Source organism: Alternaria triticimaculans, assembly GCF_023758025.1.
Source record: "Alternaria triticimaculans strain BMP 0046 chromosome Unknown scaffold_15, whole genome shotgun sequence".
Lineage (NCBI taxonomy): Eukaryota > Fungi > Ascomycota > Dothideomycetes > Pleosporales > Pleosporaceae > Alternaria > Alternaria triticimaculans.
The window spans coordinates 287447-306446 of NW_026055972.1; the positions used below are offsets into that span (position 1 = coordinate 287447).

Consider the following 19000-nt stretch of genomic DNA (forward strand, 5'->3'; position numbering starts at 1 on the left):
AGCCCACCACGGCCGCGTGTGAATCATTTGCGACGTGTAGCTGGGCGATCGCTCTTCCTAACGACTTCCTTAACCCATTCAGACTTCCTCGTACAGTTGCTGCAGGGCTCGCGGCTCAACTTGCCTTTCCGCTAGACCTGGAGCGGGCTGTGACGTCGATCTCCGCCCATAGCGCGTCCGCAGCCAAGACGCGGTGCGCTTCAAGATAAGTCGTGTGTTTCCGTCCCCATCGCGCCTTCGCGCCTTCCCAACAACACCTCTGGCATCGGCATGCCTTTCTTCTCGGCTCCCCAGGCCTTGCGCCTGCGCAGCCCTCCCACTTACTCCTCGGATTTCGTCGCCATGGCCTCCCAGTCGTACGAGTACGGCGACAATGGCATGTTCAATGTCTTCAAGAGCAACAAGCACAGTGCGCATCCCGACTTCGCCAACCTCACCCTGCTCGTCTTCGAGGCTGTCATGGAGGTTGTCTGCGTCAGCGCGCCTGGCTACATTGTCGCGCGAATGGGCCAATTCGACGCGGAGAGCCAGAAGTTCCTCGCCAACCTCAACACGCAGCTGTTTACACCCTGCCTTAGTAAGTGACTACCTCCGATAATGATGACGCTCGTCTGTACCAGTCACACCTGCATAGACTATATTCATGGGGTACTTCTCGAGCTCTACATTAGCAATGGAGAGACTGCGGAGTACCTTTGAACTACATGGGTCTGTTCGCGGGTGCAACGCGAGAACGAGCTTCTTCATAACCTCCAAACCTCAGCTAACCACATCCAGTCTTTACCAAGCTCGCATCGCAACTGACGGCCGAAAAGCTGGCTGATCTGGCCGTCATCCCCGTAATCTTCGTCGTACAGACACTTATATCCTACCTTGCCGCGCTCATCGTTTCGAAAGTATGCAGGTTCAACAAACGAGCCTCCAACTTTGTGGTCGCCATGGCAGTATGTCATGTTCCTCAATCAGGCAAACAACACAAACTGACGTTCTCAGGTCTTCGGAAACTCAAACTCGCTCCCAATTTCCCTCGTCATCTCCCTCTCCAAAACACTGTCCGGTCTGCACTGGGACAAGGTTCCAGGCGACAACGACAACGATGTCGGCGCGCGCGGTATCCTCTACCTGCTCATCTTCCAACAACTTGGCCAGCTCGTGCGATGGACATGGGGCTTCAACGTGCTTCTAGCGCCTGCCAGCTCCTACAAAGACGAAGATGGCGGCAAGAACAGCGCTATCGAGAATGGAGAGTACAGCGATGACGAGGCGCAACGTCTTCTCGATGACTCGCACTCTGACTACGAATCTGGCAACGTCACTAGCTATGCTACCTCCGCTGACTCCGACGAGTCCGATTCTGACTCCCTGTTCAACCGCGACGCTCAGGCAGAGACCGACTTCATCACGCCCACCAACGGCAACGCAACCGTTCCGGGTCAAGGCGACATGAGCGGAAGCAGCAACGGCTATGCCAACGGTCATCTCAACGGTGTTCTCGAGGCGCACAAGAAGAAGCAGAATGCTCCCAAGGGCATCAAGGGAATGCCAAAGCGAGCTGGCATGGCATTGAAGCGCTCTGCCAGCACCGTCTCCGTCTCTACGACTCGCGCTGGAAACAGAGTCTTCAACGCTCTTCCCAAATGGCTCCAGGGACCTCTTGCCAAGATTGGCCATGTCTTGTCAAGGTTCTTCAAGGGGGTCTGGGACTTTATGAACCCTCCTCTCTGGGCTATGCTGATCGCCATCCTTGTCGCTTCTATCCCTCCGCTACAACATCTCTTCTTCGACCCAGGAACATTCGTCAGCAACTCTGTGACGCGCGCTGTCAACCAGAGCGGACAAGTCGCTGTCCCCCTCATCTTGGTCGTCTTGGGTGCCAACCTTGCCCGTAACACTCTGCCCAAGGAGGACCAGCACTCGATGGAAGACCCAAGTGTTGAGAAGAAGCTTGTCATTGCTTCCCTCGTTAGCCGCATGCTTATTCCGACACTTCTCATGGCACCTATGCTTGCTTTAACCGCCAAGTACGTGCCTGTCAGTATTCTCGACGACCCGATCTTCATCATTGTTTGCTTCCTACTCAGCGGTGCGCCGAGTGCGCTGCAGCTGGCACAGATCTGCCAGATCAACAACGTGTACATGGGTGCCATGTCGAGGATTCTGTTCCAGAGCTACGTTGTCTGGATCCTGCCGTCGACTCTTCTTCTGGTCATGCTTGCACTGGAGACAGTGGAATGGGCCAAATGAGTCACGTGTGCGTTGAAGTTTTAGTGCTTGGAAAGACGCAGCGCACCCTCCCGTGTTGCGATATGTAATTGGGTTTCAAAGCGAGGCGTTCTGGTACTGGGAATGGGTTTAGTAGTTGCATTGTTTGGGACATGGCAGAGAACTGCAATGAAAAGCAGTTTGTATATACACTTTTAACGTTGTCCAGGTGTTTGGAGGTTGTCGGAGGATGGCCTCTTCTTTGAACCGATCAGATCTTTCGTATCCTGGCTACGCTGAAGTACCGCGATCCGAGAGGTCTGATCGGTTCAAGGACGAGTCCATTCTACGACAACCTCTAAGCACTGTTGAGCACCTGAAAACAATTCGCAAGGGAAGGCGATCATCCGTCAACCTCTACGATTCGCCACAGCACCGTCGTGTCCAAGTTTCTGGCGTACCAAAACCTGACGTAGACTGCCAAGGGTGCGAACTGGAATCTCGGAGGCCGATAGCTGCCCAATAGCTCTGGAGATAGCGTAGGGACCAGCTACACACCACACTGCCGTCTGTTCCAGCGATGATGATGCTCTACCCTTGAATTGTCTATTTCAATCAAGATCTGGTTATAGACGCCTCGAGACTTTTCACATTCCTCTTCACCTCGTCTTCTCCCACCAGCGATCCTTACCGCCAATCAGCTTGGCACGTGGACCCTGAGCTCGCGTGTACTTTCTGGCGTTCCTGCCGCACTAGGTATCGATAACACCGCCCACCAAACAACCCGCCGTCCCTACCCACCGAGTAGGGCACGTTTATTTCGAGGCCTCACTACAGCACCTTCGGACCCGTCTGGGGAGCTACAAATTACCACGCGGTCGATCCTGCTTACTTCACTTCCGCACACCAGGCTGCACATTCTAGGCAATCGCCATGGCGGATTCCTCCAATGAGCAGTCGCGGCCCAGCGTCCCCCACCGAAGCGACTCGTCTGCCCTCTCGCAGAACGCTACTCCAGTGGATGGCGCGTCGCCGCGTTCTACCAAAGGTCAGTTCCTGTTTGTTTTCTTAAAATCTGGCTTGTAAGCTCTGGTGATGAAACTATATCACTTTTTTGGAATCGTGATTCTACCAGCGAGGTAGCTGTAGACCGTTGTGACTCCGCAGTGACCAACAACTCTCTTGCTCGAACGCCGAGTAGAATCTCAAATACTACACCAGCTATCTGGCTATAGCTTAGCTATGTGCATGTAGCAAAACGAGCGACTGCAAGTCCGAGAACAATGAACACGATGTTTAGCTGATACACTGTCATCTTACCTACCAAGTGCTTAACGAACAATTGCTAACCATGCGCTCACAGTTGTTTCCTTTCCCGACGACACTGCCATCTCTCCACTGATGATCGGGAAGAACAAAGAACTTGACCAGAGGGATTACTTGGATCTCGACAGACCTGCAAAACACTACCCTGCAAGTGTTAGTAGAAAGAAACTATCTGGACGGCCCTCCGTCGAGCGTCTGTCATCGACTCCCAGAGGAGTACCGGCTGAGGGTAACCCATCTTTGTCTTCTCTGCTTTCGGACAGCTCAACCGATGCTCCTCATGGGCAGCATGCGCACGAGAATCTGTTGAAGCAGGTAGGCACATGGCTCAAGCACGAGCGAAGCCGACGTCATGCACGAAGAGCGAAACGCAAAGCCGCCAAAGAGGGCGCTGTCGAGGACAAGACATCAACTGTGCCTGATGAGACGATTGAAGAGCCCATCGCGCTTACTAGGACCAGCTCTTCGTCGTCTCACGGTGAGGACTCTCTCGATCAACTGGCGCACATCCTCGAGAAGACTCTAGCTATGAAGCCAGCCGACGCTAAAAAGAGGATGCAACACTTCCGCAGGTCTTCCACAGGCTTGAAGCGACACTCTGCCATTTCCCTCGACACCGACTATTTCGAGTCCGTAGACCAGCTGGTCCCGAGTTGCGAGGCCATCTTGGATAATTCGAAGACTATGGCATACAACGTGGACGAGTCAGATGCCGAGTCGGCCCCACAACTATCTGACAAAGAAGCACGCAAGGAGAGAGAGGCGTGGACCAAGTTTCGAGCTGAAATCCTCCGTCTGGCTCATACTCTGAAGCTCAAGGGATGGCGCAAGGTGTCGATGGAGCAGAGTAATGAGATTGATGTGCAGAGGCTGAGTGGCGCATTGACAAATGCTGTTTACGTTGTCTCGCCTCCCAAGAATCTGCAACTTCAAGAGCAGGGTGAAGATGGTCAGCCTAAGCCAAAGAACCCTCCTCCGTAAGTCACCTTGAGCGTAAGCGAAACAAGCCTGACACTTTCTAGTAAGCTTCTGCTACGCATCTACGGTCCTCAGGTGGAACATCTGATCGATCGAGAGTCTGAACTACAGATCCTCACACGCCTCGCTCGAAAGCGAATTGGTCCGCGTCTGCTTGGTACCTTCACCAATGGCCGCTTCGAGGAGTTCCTCCATGCAAAGCCGTTGACCGCGAAAGAACTGCGCAACGCAGAGACTTCCAAGCAGATTGCAAAGCGTATGCGAGAACTACACGAGGGTATTGATCTTCTCAAAGAAGAACGAGAAGCTGGTCCATTCGTATGGCAAAACTGGGATAAGTGGGTTGATCGTTGCGAGCAGATCGTCACTTGGCTTGACGATCAGGTTCGCGAGAGCAAGCAAGACCCTGCGCTAGGCCCTGGCGACAAGTGGAAGAAGCGAGGTTACGTGTGTGGTATGGAGTGGCCAGTTTTCAGGCAGATGGTTGAGAAGTATCGGAGGTGGTTGGAGGAACAGTATGGCGGCGCAGACAAGATCAACGAGCGCATGATCTTTGCCCATAACGATGTAGGTCGTTTTACTTTGCAGAAGTCTTCTAATCTGACTCTCTGTAGACCCAGTATGGTAATATACTGCGCATGGTGCCAGAGGGCGAGTCACCACTACTGCTTCCGGCGAACCAGCACAAGCAGCTTGTGGTCATCGACTTCGAGTACGCCAACGCGAACCTTCCTGGTCTGGAGTTTGCCAACCACTTCGTAAGATATTTTCAGTTACCCCTTAGATCCTTCCCTACTCCTCACACATTTGAGGCCTGTACTGACCAAAAGACAGACCGAGTGGACATACAACTACCACGATGCCGATGTACCGTGGAGGTGCAACACCAAGTACTACCCAACCGTCGAGGAGCAGCACCGCTTCATCCGAGCATACCTAATGCACAACCCCTCCTACAAAGCAGCTGGAGGCTACACATCCAACCCTGCTACCCCCCACCTAGGCCCTCTCCCCTCCTCAGGAAGTACAACCGCCCTAGCAGCGACCGCCGCACCCAGCAACATCTCCGCCTTCATGCTCGACTCGCGCGCCCCACCCGGCTCCCAGTACCAAGAGCAAGAAGCCACCGCCGAACGCCAAATCGAAGAAGAAACCCGTCGCCTCCTCGCCGAGACCAAACTCTGGCGCCTCGCCAACTCAGCCATGTGGGTAGCTTGGGGCATAGTGCAAGCTCACGTCCCCGGTCTCCCCGACTTCGACGCTTTGGATAAACAAGCAAACGCGGATGCATCCACCAACAACCTCAGCGGCTCAGCCGCCGAGCTCGACAGCGCTACAGCAGAGATACGCGCCGAGGCGGGGGCCGAAGGAGGTTCAGAAGAGAAGACGGGGGCAGGGATCGTGAGTGAAAAGACAGCGACGGAGGAAGGGGCCACGCAAGGAAACATGACGCAAGCGGAACAGGATGCTGACCTTTTCAAACCACAGGATGAAGAGGAATTTGATTACCTCGCGTATGCTAATGATCGCGCCATGTTTGTTTGGGGCGATGCGATGCGCATGGGTATTGTGAGCGCGGAGGAGGTGCCCGAGGAGTTGAGGAGTAGGGCTAAGGTTGTGGAGTACTGAGGTGGCGGGATGAGAGGGCCAAGTTGATTGCGGCTCGGGACGAAGGATATCTTCTGTATAGTGAGCAACGCGTCTCGAGACCAGAGAGTCTTGGGAGCTTTGCAAAGGGGATGCAAGTGTGTGTAGCTCAAAGGCTCCCTACTGCATATATTCCCTAAAGCACGAATGTCCATGTATGATGGCAAATGAAAATGACAAAAAAAGACCCCCAGTCGGAAAAATCGTCGAGAAAATCGTGAGATTTACATGAAGCATGATTCATGACTCCAACACAGTTGCTCACACTGGTATATTGCCCAAACGCCAAAACACCAAATCCAACCTATTCCGACCCACCAAAATCAGATTCACACACCCAAGTCATCTCAGCTCGTGTCCATAGCGTCCTCATCCTCATCCCCTTCTTGTATCCCCTCCAGCCCCTCCTCCTCTTCCTGCTGCTCTTCCCTCTGCCCTCTCCTGTTATCACGCCCTCCCCTATCCATACTCTCAACCAACCCCTCCAACCCCCTAACCTCCTCACTCCCCACCCTACTCCCCCCCTCCCAAACCCCTTCAACCCCATCCCTCGTATCCACGCCCCGTCTCTCCAGCACGCGTTTACTCTGACTTTCAACGTAAATCTTGCGTTCGCGTGTCAACTCCTCCTTATCTTTTGGCGGCTGTTGTTGGGCGCTGGAGCTGGAGGTGGAGTAAGAAGGAGGAGAAGAAGTGTTGCTGGGTAAAGCGGTGTTTGCTAGATGCGGTTTTAGGCTTGCGAGGAGTTGGCGGAGGTAGGGGAGTTGGGTTGTTGTGAAGGTGGTATGTGTTGTTAGGGGTGTGTGTGTGGGTTTTGTGTCGCCGTTCTTCTCTGAGTTCTTCTCTCCGTTTGTGTGAGTGTGAGGCAGGGATTGTATGCCTATTTCCTTCGCAGCAGGCGCGTGAGTTAGGAAGGCGAACGGCGCTGCTTGCCCCTCCTGCTCATTGTCTCCGGCCGTCGAGGTAAGGGATTCGCGTTTCGGCAACGTAGACGGTGTGAGAAGGGCGCGTAACCGTGCTATTTGCGTCTCGTTGCGGGTTTTCTCAGCCAGGAGAGCGGCGTTCAACTTTTGGGTTTCGATGAGTTTGCGGCGGAGGGTGTAGAGGGCTTCTGGGGTAAGGGTTGAGTTTTTGGAGGGCGGTTCGAGGTTCTAGTTTGTGTTAGTGTTGTGTTCGTCGTGTCAATTCATCCATCCTGTCCTTCTACTGCCTCTGTCTATCACCGTCTCCCACCGTCTCTTCAAACATACCTCATAATGCCCCAACCTCACCCACTCCGCGAGCCCCTCATCCTGGCCCTTCCCCCTGCCCAACGCAAAAACATTCCTCAGTGTCCAAATCTCCAATTTATCAAAGTTCTTGTCCACGGCATTCTCCATGAGCGTCTCTAGCTTCAGCACCCCTTCCTCGATTTCCAATCGCGCTTCTGGGTATACATCGTTTCCGTCTTCGTCTTTGGCTGGTGTGCGGTTTTGCGAGGCGTAGAGGTCGGCGAAACCGAGGAGGGAGGGGTCGGCGGAGGAGAGACCGGTTTCGAAGGAGTCGGTGCAGCGGTAGAGGACTTCGTTTATGGCGTTTATTATGTCGTCGATTAGGGACTAGGATCGATGTTAGTTGTTGGATTGATCTATAAGAGCCGGGGTAGCGGAGGTAGTGGATCAATGTGCAGAGAGTGGTCTTCGAGCATTGCGAATGCCCTCTCCAGTCCATCTACACTCCATCTACACTCCATCTACACACACTTCCCCTCCCACCAACCCACCCCCCTCTACCCATTACCCAGCAAATATACATACAATAGGAGGCCAAGTGAAGTGCTCAGTAAGCAGCATATTCTCCTGCTGTTTTGCGCTCGCCATCTTGTCTGTTGTCGTGCTGTTGTAGCCGTTGTCGCAAATGTCGTTAATCCGCTTGTTTGCGACACGCGCGCGCCGAGGGGACGTGTTTACTGCGGGCCCGCCGCTCCGGGATCTGACTGGACGGAAGACAAGGGTCGAAGGGCTCGCGCTAGTGGGGTCGCGTAATTTGCTGGTTTGGGATGCGCGCTGTGAGGGTCATGTGGATGGGTGGTGAGGGGAGAGTGCGTCCGCGGAGTTGTGTAGAATTGCTGTTTGCTTGTGTTGAGAGCCTCGCCTTGGTGTTGTGAGAGTAGACATCGCTAGTCACTGTCACGACATCACCAGCAGAACAAGTCCTCACACCAAAACAGCCATGCAGTCAAAGATGAGATCCTTCCATAAAGTGCAGCCTATTTAGCCACACCACTACTTTCATACACCAAGCACGGCGGCTTGAAAAAAATCCTAAATTATACAAACGTACAGCACGACTCCACATCGTCTATACTGGAAAGCTAGTCGCTTTGTCTCTTTCTCTGTCTCTCGCTCTGGTAAAGGTAGATCATATCCACCACGACCTTCAACAACATCCACCTGGGGCTAGGATATACCACTCTTCTTCTCCTCTTCCTCTCTCGCACTCATGCCGCACGCAGCACTCGCAAGGGCAAGAACAAGTCAAGCCAAAAAAGACAGATAATACTTTTCTCCCATGATCGGCTCGAAAGCACATTTAGAAAGAAAGCCAAAAAACACACACAAGAGGAGGATAGTTTGGTGTAATCCAAATATAACACAATAAAAACGCCCATCAAGACCAGACAAAGAGTAACAAAGAGACTAGTTCTGAACCCTTTCTCTCTCTCTCTCTCGGTGTTTCTCCATGCGTTCATGTCGCTGTCGTAAATGCAGTAGATGTGAAGCCAGTCAAAAAGAAAAAGGGAACAATACCACCCACCCGCCCATCAACCCAATTATCGTACTGCTTGCTTGCTGATCGTGCCCGTGAATCCTATAAAAAGCGCGGCGGAGCTGGGTAATCTGTTAATCTATACAAAGACACATGTCCGTCGAATCCATCCAGACGGGACAATGTATGTGTGTGTGTCTGTCAAGTTGGCAGATTCGCTCAATACGCTCGCGACTGTTGATCACGGAACCTCCGCTCTTCTTCCTGGCGGCGGGCCTTCTTCTCCCGCTCTAGACGGATCTTGTGCGCTTCGGTTCCGTCGTCCATGAGGGACTCTTTGAACCAAGGGTGTTGCAGTGCTTCCTTGGCTGTTATCCGTTTCTTGGGGTCGTAGACGAATATCCGCCGCAGGAGGTCGAGGAATTGACGGTTGAAATCGGTGTGGGCTGGTATTGTTTCCTGGGAAAGGTTAGCCGACTATCAAACGAACAGTGTAACGTGTGGTGACGTACGGGAAGCTTCTTCATCGCCTTGACGTATTTCTTCGAGGCCTTGTTCGTGTCTGCGTTGGGGTAATCAAGCTTGTAGTTCTTGAAGTATCGCGCAGCACTAGAATTGTTAGCAACGTCGTGAGAATGGCATCGTGTCTACTTACGAGCTCGACGAGTTGCGTGATGAGCCGCGGTCTTGCTTGTAGACCGCTCGCACAATATCTCGATCAATCTTGCCACTGCAGACAGCCTCCATCATCGCCAGGTGCTCGAGGTTGTCATGCGTTTGGAAGAGGGCATCGCCAGTGAAGAATTCGACCAGGATACATCCTATACTCCAGATATCGCAAGGGAAACTCCAACCGAGGTTGAGGATAATCTCAGGTGCTCTGTAGTGGCGAGTCGAGACTACCGAGGAGTGGTATTCGTCGTTGAATGTCGCTGATCCAAAGTCGATGAGGCGGATCTCAGGATCAAGGAGGACCTTGCGATGCCGCGCTGTCCGGTTCACTGTTGTTGACGATGACGGTACAGTCCTATTGTACGTAAAAGTCTGGTAATTGTTGTTGACAAGCAGGATGTTCTCCGGTTTCAGATCGGTGTGGATGAGGTTGAGGTCGTGGAGGAAAGCAACGCTGGTGAAGAGCTGTTTCGCGAACTTCTGGATGTGAGAGCTGGGGAATGGGACAAAGCCGTTCGACTTGAGGAAGTCAAACACACTTTGTCCGTAGAGATCTGTGACGATGCAGATGTGGTTTCGGAAGTCGAAGCAATCTCGTAGATGAATGCACCGGTTGATGTTGTGCTTGTCGTTGGATGCCAATGTTGACAGTACCCGTAGTTCGATACGGCTGGCATCTCGGTATTTGGGCACTGATCGAATGACCTTGATGGCACAATTGGTGCCTTTCCGTCTATCGTAGGCTTGGACGACTTTGCCAAAGGTGCCCTGGCCGAGCAGTTTTGTGATCTGGTCTGATGTCCTTTGTCAGTATCATTCTTCGGGGTATTGATTGTAGAGACCTACATCTCTCTGTGAGGTCGGCCTCTGGTACTACAATGTAGTGGCCGTCGTCGTCGTCTACCTTTTGGTCTTTCGTATAGGACTTCTGGGGCACGTTAGTTCGTGTCCTGGGAGAGGATGCGTGGGTCTTACATCTGGGACAACCTGCACGTAGACGTCCTTCGCCTTGATTACCGGGTTGGGCGGCGGCTGGTACAGGCTGAAGGGGTCGTCATTGTCCAGTTCCCGTCTTTTGGCCTGCTTTGCTTCATCCTGCACCACAGCGCGTGTGCGCTTGCGCTTCTGGCCCGCTGCGCTGTTGTCGAGAGGCGAGATGTGGTGGCCATTGCTGACCTGCGAGCCTAATGACGTCGGCGCCGTGGTGTTGAGCGCAGAGGTAGTGCGGTCGGTGGACAGTGAGTGGTTGGGAGAGTCGTAGTAGGGTGTTTGGGTGGTGGAGTAGGACGTGTGCTGGTTGTAGACGGGGTCGTATGCCGTGGATGCGGTCGTCTTGCGCTTCTTGTCTGTGTGGCGCGCAGTCGGGTTTGTCGCGGTGCGTGACGAGGGCGCGTGGTTGCGAGGCGGAGGCAGCTGGGGTTCATCGTCGTCGTCGTCGTCAATAACAATGACCTCCTTCGGGATGCCGTTCCTGTAGAAGTCGGCCCAGTCGGGGTGCCGCCGCCGGTGGGCGGAGCCCGGGTCGTTCGCGCTCATGTCGATGGGCGGGGCCTGGGAGATGGGCGGCAGCTGGGGCGGGTGTCGTGTGTGGGCAGTCGCGTTTCGGCGAAGGTCTGAACTGGAGGAAGCGCTAGCGTAGCCGTTGTAGAGCGAGTTGCCTATCCGAGCGCCGCCGTTGGCGATCTGGGCATTGGCGATGCTGGGCTGGTACGTCTGGTGGTGAGAATAAAACTGGTGATGGGGCGGGAGTGTGGCCGTGGCGGTCGAGGGCGTCGACATGGCTGGGTGCGTCGCTGGGGGTGCGAGAGCCGACGTCGTGACGCTACTCGTCTGCACAGGCAAGCGGACCAAGCACGTCGGTGAGGCGGCCAAACGGCGCGACGGGGGCGCCGAATTGGGGGAGCGTCGTCGTCGGGATGCTCAGTCGGCGCTTTTGCGTGCTGGGACGCTTTGTCGCAGCCAGCAGAGGCGTTATCGCAGGCCTGGGCAGGTGGATGGTGCTGCGGAGGTGCTGGAGCCGCGGCGTGAGGCAGTGCCGGGGCGGGCTACGAGGCGACTGAGGGCGATGGGGGTGCACGCTGGGAAGAATGGCGGGCGTCGGACATGCCAGAGAGGTGGTGAAGCGTTGATGTCGCCGGGTGGAAGCAGGCGAGGTTGAGATCACACTTGTTGCGGAGTCTGTGGTGAGAACCGGCCTGTGCGGTCCACATGGAGCGTCATTCGTTCAATCTTCTCGCGGCACGCCAGCGACGTCTCTCTTTCGCGTCTCGCGCCGAACTCTGCCTTGTCCCAATTCTGCGGCCCAAGACTCGACACTGCTCTATGGCACTCTATTTGATGGCAATAATCCCGCAGCGCTTGTCTTCTGCTGTTGCTAGACGTTCGCACCCAGATCATGTGCCTGCAGCGCGTTTGGCGACAGCCCGCCTGGTGAAAGAGAAAAGCCGCCCGAAGCCCATTAATATGTCTTCGGTCGCTTGCAAAAGAGGGTGGCACGCCGTCTCCACTCGACCTGTCTGGATTCCCTGAACTCAAACATTGACCAATATCAAACATTAATCATCAACTATTTATCAACTTCATTGCATTCATATTCTACACCCATCGGATGCGTCGCTCCTTCCATCCCGCCCTCGATACTGCCCAGGTGCTGAACCGCGCCCAGACCACCACCCTCCGTCGCAGACATCTGACTGAAACCGCTGCACAAGACTTGCACCCAACAATCAAAGGACCTCCGTAACACTAATCCCTACACCGTGTGCGGCTCTAGCACCCATTCCCCATCAAACAAAGCTCTTGTGTGACCGCTCTGCAAAGTGAAGCAACACGCCCGTGGTCACGAGAAAGACCAAGACAATGATCTGCGATGCTGCCCGGGGCACGCACCTACAAATGTCATCTGGTTACTGTGGTAGTAGTCGTCGAGCCTCTACCAGCGTACGTGACGAGCGCCCCGGGGGACATGATGGCATGGCAACAACCCCGATCCCGTTTCTCGACACTTTTGTTGTGATCAAAGTTCGAGGTGTTCAGGGTCCATCCTGATTTGGCTATTTCCGCGATGCCGCCTTTCTAGATGCACATTCCCGGTTCTTCGCGAAGCTGGGATAATCACTCCAAGGCTACATACAAGGCGCGGTCCCTACCGCACGTGGAACTGCACTTGCTTCTGCTCACGGGTTGCTTCTTTATCATGACGCAATTATCCTCCTATTTTACTTGCACCTATCTCACCTTCACATCTCCCGCACACACGCCCGAAACGCTGATGTGAGCCTTCTCTCACCCGCGGTTGGTACCGCTCGCTTGGTTCGCTCTTGCCTATCCACTGGCTTGGCTGATGGAAGGTTCGATGCACGCTGCACTCCGCTTCGAAGGATAACGTCATGGCCCCCCAACGTTTTCCCCACCCCTACACTACAATTTGTAGTCGAAGACGAATGACCGGAGTGATTGCGATGCACTGCCTCCGGCTATGTCACTGCGGATGAATAATGCAACAGGTTCTGGAAGATTGGTGCCGCTTGCGCCGTCCTGGTGATTTAACCGCCAAGGCGGAGTCGTGACATGATGGGTGGCCTGTGCGCAGCTCGGATGCATGGCAGCGGACTTTCAACGCTTGTCTGGCGGATATGTGGGTGTGGTGAGAATATGTTTTGCGAAGATGCACGTTACCTACTTCTTTATCGTTGTTGACAAAGAAGAACGTGTTGCTGTTGCTGTGTGTTGTATGGGTATGGCAGTGAAACGAGATATATCCCGAACGCAGTACAACATCTTCGAAAGTCTCTATGTTCCGTCATAAAGGGATTTATATTCTGCGTGGCATGTCCAATACGCATTACACATGTTGTCATGATATAGACAAGTGCTGAATTCTTGTCATATACTACTTAGCTCGTGTGAAACAAAGACCACGATCAAGACATGAACGTAGACATATATCTGGACCATAATAGGTCAAGGAAAGTAGAAATCGAACCATGCGCTTCTAACATGATAACAATCTTTTGGTCTATAGCCTGATAGCCGTTTCCAGTGCAATGAATGATTCAGACAGCAGCCCCAATGCAGTTTTGCACATGAAATTGACAAAGTCGCGAAAGAATGCCAGTTTCAAAAAGCCGATCCCAGAAAAGGCTTCATGGAGCCGCCGCGTATATGCTGAGCACAAAAGCCTTCCGTGCAATGAAAAGAAAGTAATCAAGGAAAATCGTTATCGTTCGTTGCCGAGAAAATGAGGTCGGATAGCGGTCAAGATAGTGCAACGTCGATGTTTACAACTTGGGCGTGATGCTGAGCTCCTCGAAGAAATCGACAATCGTCTTACTGATGCGCTCCACGATGAATTCAACGTCGTCATCGGTGACGTTGTATGCAGGGGCGATGATGATGTGGTCGCCGCGAATGCCGTCAACCGTTCCGGAACCTGGGTACACATATACATTGTATCCATCCTTCAGCCCTGCAGAAATGGTTAGTGATGAAACAATCATCCGAAACAGATGAACTTACCAAGCTCATGTACCCTCCAGGTTACTGCGACTTCTGGATCAAAAGCTGCCTTGGTGAGCTTGTCTTGCACAAACTCAATCTGTCGTTGTTAGTAGTTGCACTACGACTACCAGGTGGTGTTCAGACTTACCCCTATGAAGAGACCCTTTCCTCGGATGTCGAACACGTTGGGATGATCGCCCAAACGAGCTTGTAGCTTCTGCATGAGCTTCTCCCCTTTGTCGCGAACATTTTCCAGAAGATTATCCTGTTGAACAATCTCTTGAACTGCGAGACCAGCAGCGCAAGCAGTCGGGAAGTTCTGGAACGTATGGCCATGGGCAAAGGCGTTGTCTCCCATCGCATCCACAATGGTTGGTCCGACCAGCATCGCGGAAAGGGCTGCATAGCCGCCTGCGATACCCTTGCCTACCAATTGGATATCTGGAACGACGTCCTCTTCTTGCCATGCATGCATATAGCCGGTGCGACCCATGCCGCACATGACCTCATCCAGAATCAAAAGTACGCCGTATTTCTTGCATACTCGCTTCATCGCTCTAAGGTAGCCGGGTAGTGTGGGGACGCAACCAAGTGCCTGTAGCCATGTGTTAGTCACCAACGAACGAAGAAACAGAGTCAAACCAACATACCGCGCCAACGACCGGCTCCATCACGAAGCCTGCTACTGTATCAGGACCGAGATCAAGGATCTTACGCTCCAACTCATCTGCGAGTCGCTCGACATATTGAGCTACTGATTCTCCCTTCTTCATATCGCGGCTAGGATTACAAGGAGATACGAACTGCGTCTTCTCAGGTAAAATCGGTAAGTAAATCTCTTTGCGGCCTTTGTGTCCACTGGTTTCGAGAGCACCAAGAGTCGCTCCGTGGTAAGAACGATCGCGAGCAATGAACCAGCTGCGTTGAGGTTGCGGATTCGGCTTCAGCTTGGAGTGATATTGGTAGGCTAGCTTTTGTGACGCCTCGTTAGCTTCAGAACCTGATATCTGTCAGCTTGGTTTCGGGCGTGAAGTTTGGATTATCTTACCAGACCCATAGAATACCACTTCTTTCAGCTTGTCATCGGTTGATTCAAGAAGAAAGTCTGCGAAATCTTCCACTACTTCGGTGTGAAAACTCATCGATGCGGCATACCCAACTCCAGACTCTTGTTGCCTCCTTACTGCCTCAAACACTCTTTCATCCCTATGACCAATGTTTGATACAGCGGCACCTCCAGATGCGTCAAAGATCTTCCAGGCCTTCTCTCCATCTACCACCGACAGCCAGTTGCCCGAAGCGCTTTCCAGAAACAACGGAGGACCTCTTGCACTGCGTTTGAGTAAAGGACTACCAAGATGATCGCGACCTCGGCGGGCTCGACGGCTGCGAGAAGTGACGAGCGCAGGAGCTGAATCCATCGATCCAAGTGAGACGCTGCTCTGAGATGCGGGACTAGAACTGCCGCTATCGTCAATCAACAAAGCTGGTGCCATTGTTGCTAGATGGATTTTGGTAACAGTAAGTAATAGTCAGAGTTGTGTGGAGGAAGGGGAAGGATTGATATAGGAAACGGTGTGTGCAGTGTCGAATGTATTCGCACAATGCCTTGAGAGACTGGAAACGCAGGTGAATGATGGGTGACTTTATAGTCGATTGATAGTAGCGTGAGCTAACCACGATGCGTATGGTAACCCGACCGGTGAGGCGTCCTCTTGGAGTGGAGCGTTTGTGGTGTAATCAGGCTCAGGGTCACTAGAACCACACTTTGATTCTCGGCAGATCATCTTCAGCCCTGAATTCGGGCCGTTCGGGGAACCTAAAATCGTGGAGACCAGTGCAAGAAACAACGCCGGCTGAGAACTGGCTCCCAGCTGGATAGATATGTACGTAGGATGCGGTGAAAGGATTCTAGGCTTATTCATTCTTGTGGAGTGTTAACGGTCAATCGCTTACTTTGTTAGCCAATCAGCGCAGACTGTGGCTGTTTTACCGGATTTTGCTTGCTATCGAGATGATAAAAGGACGGTCAGCCGGACGTGATAGGAAGACGCATCGTGTAAGACCAGGGGCCAATGTCGCCTCGATGTCAGGGCAAAAACCAGAAATACCCCTAGATAGTCATCCTTGCATATGCTGCGCGGCGTAAAATGATCCAGGAGACGGGGACGGTTGTTAGCTGGGCCAACGCGAGTCGTGCGTGCATAGCCCGTCCTTGTCGGTTGCTAAATCGCATCTCACCTTGGAAGGCTGGCACACGTATGCAATGCAGGACTGACAACGCCTCGTTTTAGCGGCTCACGAACGGCTGCGACGCATGCATCATTGCCACATGGTAGAAGTGGAGTATAGAAATACGCCGGGGTTTGGGATCGACGAGGCCACTGCGGCCGCATGCAATCCAATGCCAGGAAGATCGGATCGGGTTTTAGCCGTCCATGTTGTGTAACCGAACCTAGTGTATAGAATCCAAGAGCTCATTTTTAGTTAGTGACGGCATTGAACACGAAGGGAGGATCGCGAATTCTGTCAGAAGCAAGAAGACATGGTACCGCAGGCGTAGTATCGCGAACACCGGCGTATTATACGGGCCAGAAGCCTTGAAGGTCGGTATGTTGGTACTCCTTCGATTGCGTAGACATGGCCTGACGTGGTTTCCTGTGATGTCTAGACTGATCTTTTGTCCTGCCTGGCTCGATATGTGAACTACAGTATTGTAGACCAGGACACAAGGATGTGCTGGAGGTAACGACTCAACTCACACGCTGATGCCTACTGCAGGTGATGGCTTGGCCAACCACATCCATGCGACCCAGCCGCGTTTCATCGTACTGGCTCGATGCGAGGAATGGTATGTCGACGCTTCAATGGCCGGGCACACGCGGTCCAGCTGCCACAATCGATTGACTGCAGATGTTGGCACTAGTGCGGAGGTATGCAATGAGGTAGACAGTAAACGTAGACGCCAAGTCAGGTGCCACGATAGCGATATGGGAGGTACTTTCCCGACGGAGCGGGCTTGACGTGGTGGCGCGGGGTGATTACGGTCAGACCCCTGCGAATAGCGGCAGGCCGTTCGCTGGGTCCCAAGACGTCACCTGACGAGTCTGGAGGCCGCAAGTTGCGGTGAAAGAGAGAGTTAGCTCAGTGTTCGGAGGTGGTGCTAGAGCGCTGAAGTTGTCCGTCGGGACGAGAGCAGTTGCCCGGGCCGTGATGCGGAGCTGGAAGAAAAGCGCCGAAGCGCCGACCCGAGTCGGAAGCGCCTGCCTCTTCCATAGCCAAGCCCCGCGTTTAGCTTCCCCCACATCCTTCCAGACGTGCAGGTGGCCTTCACGACATTGCGATAATTCTATCGTACCGGAGAAGGCGAGGTAAGTGACGGCCCGAGGAACACTGGCATTGCACGCAATCTGACGCCCACATAGGACCGACCGGAAGGCACGATGAATCCACGCGTCGAAGAAGTCAGCGACTCGGACAGCGACCCGTCAGAGATGGGCATCGACGATGTACCCGCTCTGATGAACGCGAATAATATACCCAGCACGGGCAACAAGCCCATGCCGACACCAGCGCAGATGCAGGCGCTCCAATCGCAGATGCTGCAGCCGCAATCGCCCTCGATGACGACATCTACGGACCGAGAAAAGTCCAAGCACTACCAGTGTTTATACCCCATATACTTTGACAGGTTACGGACAAGGGCTGAAGGGCGTCGCGTGGGCAAGGAGCTTGCGGTGGAGAACCCTCTAGCACGGGAGATGGCCGACGCTGCTGCCGACCTGGGCCTCCGGACTGTCTTTGAGCCTGACAAGACTCACCCCAAAGACTGGGCCAATCCTGGCAGAGTGCGCGTCCTTCTCAAGCACGAAGGAAAATTGATGGACGACGATGTGAAGAACAAGCATCATCTCTACATCCTCATCGCACAGGCCCTGAAAGCCAACCCGACACAGAAGAACACACCTTTCAGATTACCCATCGCGGGCCTACCTATGCCCAAGGAGATGCCGGAGCCAGCGATACCAAAGGGCTGGAAGATGAGCAAGATCCTCCCTCTACATTCACCTGCTCTAACGGGCGGTGGTGTCAGTGAGAACTTCCTACAGGATATGATGGGGGAGATGATGGGCGGCGAGGCAGGCAGCGGCGCAAGCAGCGGGACAGAATCGAAGAAAAAGATCAAAGACAAAAAGAAGAAGTAAACCAGCATCCCGGACCATCGCCATCGATGCGTCAGCGCTTACTTCGCCTAAATTAAACGCCAATAGTCCGGCAAATGTCACACAACCTGCGCCGCAGCCATGCATGGTGGAGGCTGTCGTCACATCCTACATGTCACTCCACCGCGCGCTTAGATACCATCCCGACATGAGCGACCAACGTCTCTTGTCGTGGAACCAGCGAATCAACACCATCTACAATCATACAGCAATGCCTCTTCGCTCAGTCCTAGTCGCCTTTGCGTGGCACTAACGCCTGCATTGCTTACATCTCCTGCGCTGCTCTTACATACATCATTCGTCTAGAATTTCTTTTTCGGCCTTCTGTCGACACGCGACTTGATCTGATTCGACATTTCATCAATATGCACACCGCTGCTTCAAAAGCTGTGTGCATTCTGCACATGGAAACCTCCTTGCAGCACTATGTACCACTAGCTGCTGCATGTCCGCTATCGAATACTCCGACCGGCATGCGAAGTCCCGGTTCCCACGCCACTTGACAACAATTTTCCGCGTGATACCCTGCGTCTGATTATCTATTCTTACATAGCATGGCCACCTCATCGTGCTTCCTGGCTGCGCAGACGGATGTTCAAATACTACATGATACTTGGTATACTTCTGCGTCATGTATGCATGCGGTTCAGTTCACGTGAGTGGCCCGCTACCCAGAACCGAGCCCCATTAGCTCACCGTTCAAG

At 53.4% G+C, this 19000-nt stretch overlaps 6 protein-coding genes across 6 annotated transcripts; 3 read left to right on the forward strand and 3 right to left on the reverse strand.

Moving 5' to 3' along the window:
- Positions 1 to 342: 342 nt before the first annotated feature.
- J4E78_008504 (uncharacterized protein) lies at positions 343 to 2244 on the forward strand (the record flags this gene model as incomplete). The annotated part of the gene is made up of 3 exons (XM_049369105.1): positions 343 to 577; positions 778 to 944; positions 994 to 2244. The coding sequence occupies 3 exons, from the start codon at positions 343 to 345 to the stop codon at positions 2242 to 2244; spliced, it is 1653 nt and encodes a 550-aa protein (XP_049219172.1).
- An 891-nt stretch (positions 2245 to 3135) lies between these two features.
- J4E78_008505 (uncharacterized protein) lies at positions 3136 to 6135 on the forward strand (the record flags this gene model as incomplete). Its single annotated transcript, XM_049369106.1, has 5 exons — positions 3136 to 3250; positions 3566 to 4505; positions 4551 to 5073; positions 5121 to 5264; positions 5341 to 6135. 5 exons carry the CDS (start codon positions 3136 to 3138, stop codon positions 6133 to 6135), a joined length of 2517 nt encoding a protein of 838 aa, XP_049219173.1.
- A 365-nt stretch (positions 6136 to 6500) lies between these two features.
- Positions 6501 to 8012, reverse strand: J4E78_008506 (uncharacterized protein; the record flags this gene model as incomplete). Its single annotated transcript, XM_049369107.1, has 3 exons — positions 6501 to 7304; positions 7404 to 7751; positions 7950 to 8012. The coding sequence occupies 3 exons, from the start codon at positions 8010 to 8012 to the stop codon at positions 6501 to 6503; spliced, it is 1215 nt and encodes a 404-aa protein (XP_049219174.1).
- Positions 8013 to 9120: 1108 nt separating this feature from the next.
- J4E78_008507 (uncharacterized protein) lies at positions 9121 to 11352 on the reverse strand (the record flags this gene model as incomplete). Its single annotated transcript, XM_049369108.1, has 5 exons — positions 9121 to 9360; positions 9414 to 9510; positions 9557 to 10367; positions 10420 to 10501; positions 10549 to 11352. 5 exons carry the CDS (start codon positions 11350 to 11352, stop codon positions 9121 to 9123), a joined length of 2034 nt encoding a protein of 677 aa, XP_049219175.1.
- A 2501-nt stretch (positions 11353 to 13853) lies between these two features.
- J4E78_008508 (uncharacterized protein) lies at positions 13854 to 15130 on the reverse strand (the record flags this gene model as incomplete). Its single annotated transcript, XM_049369109.1, has 5 exons — positions 13854 to 14041; positions 14092 to 14170; positions 14222 to 14668; positions 14724 to 15080; positions 15122 to 15130. The coding sequence occupies 5 exons, from the start codon at positions 15128 to 15130 to the stop codon at positions 13854 to 13856; spliced, it is 1080 nt and encodes a 359-aa protein (XP_049219176.1).
- A 1933-nt stretch (positions 15131 to 17063) lies between these two features.
- J4E78_008509 (uncharacterized protein) lies at positions 17064 to 18278 on the forward strand (the record flags this gene model as incomplete). Its single annotated transcript, XM_049369110.1, has 3 exons — positions 17064 to 17070; positions 17437 to 17444; positions 17499 to 18278. The coding sequence occupies 3 exons, from the start codon at positions 17064 to 17066 to the stop codon at positions 18276 to 18278; spliced, it is 795 nt and encodes a 264-aa protein (XP_049219177.1).
- Positions 18279 to 19000: the final 722 nt, after the last annotated feature.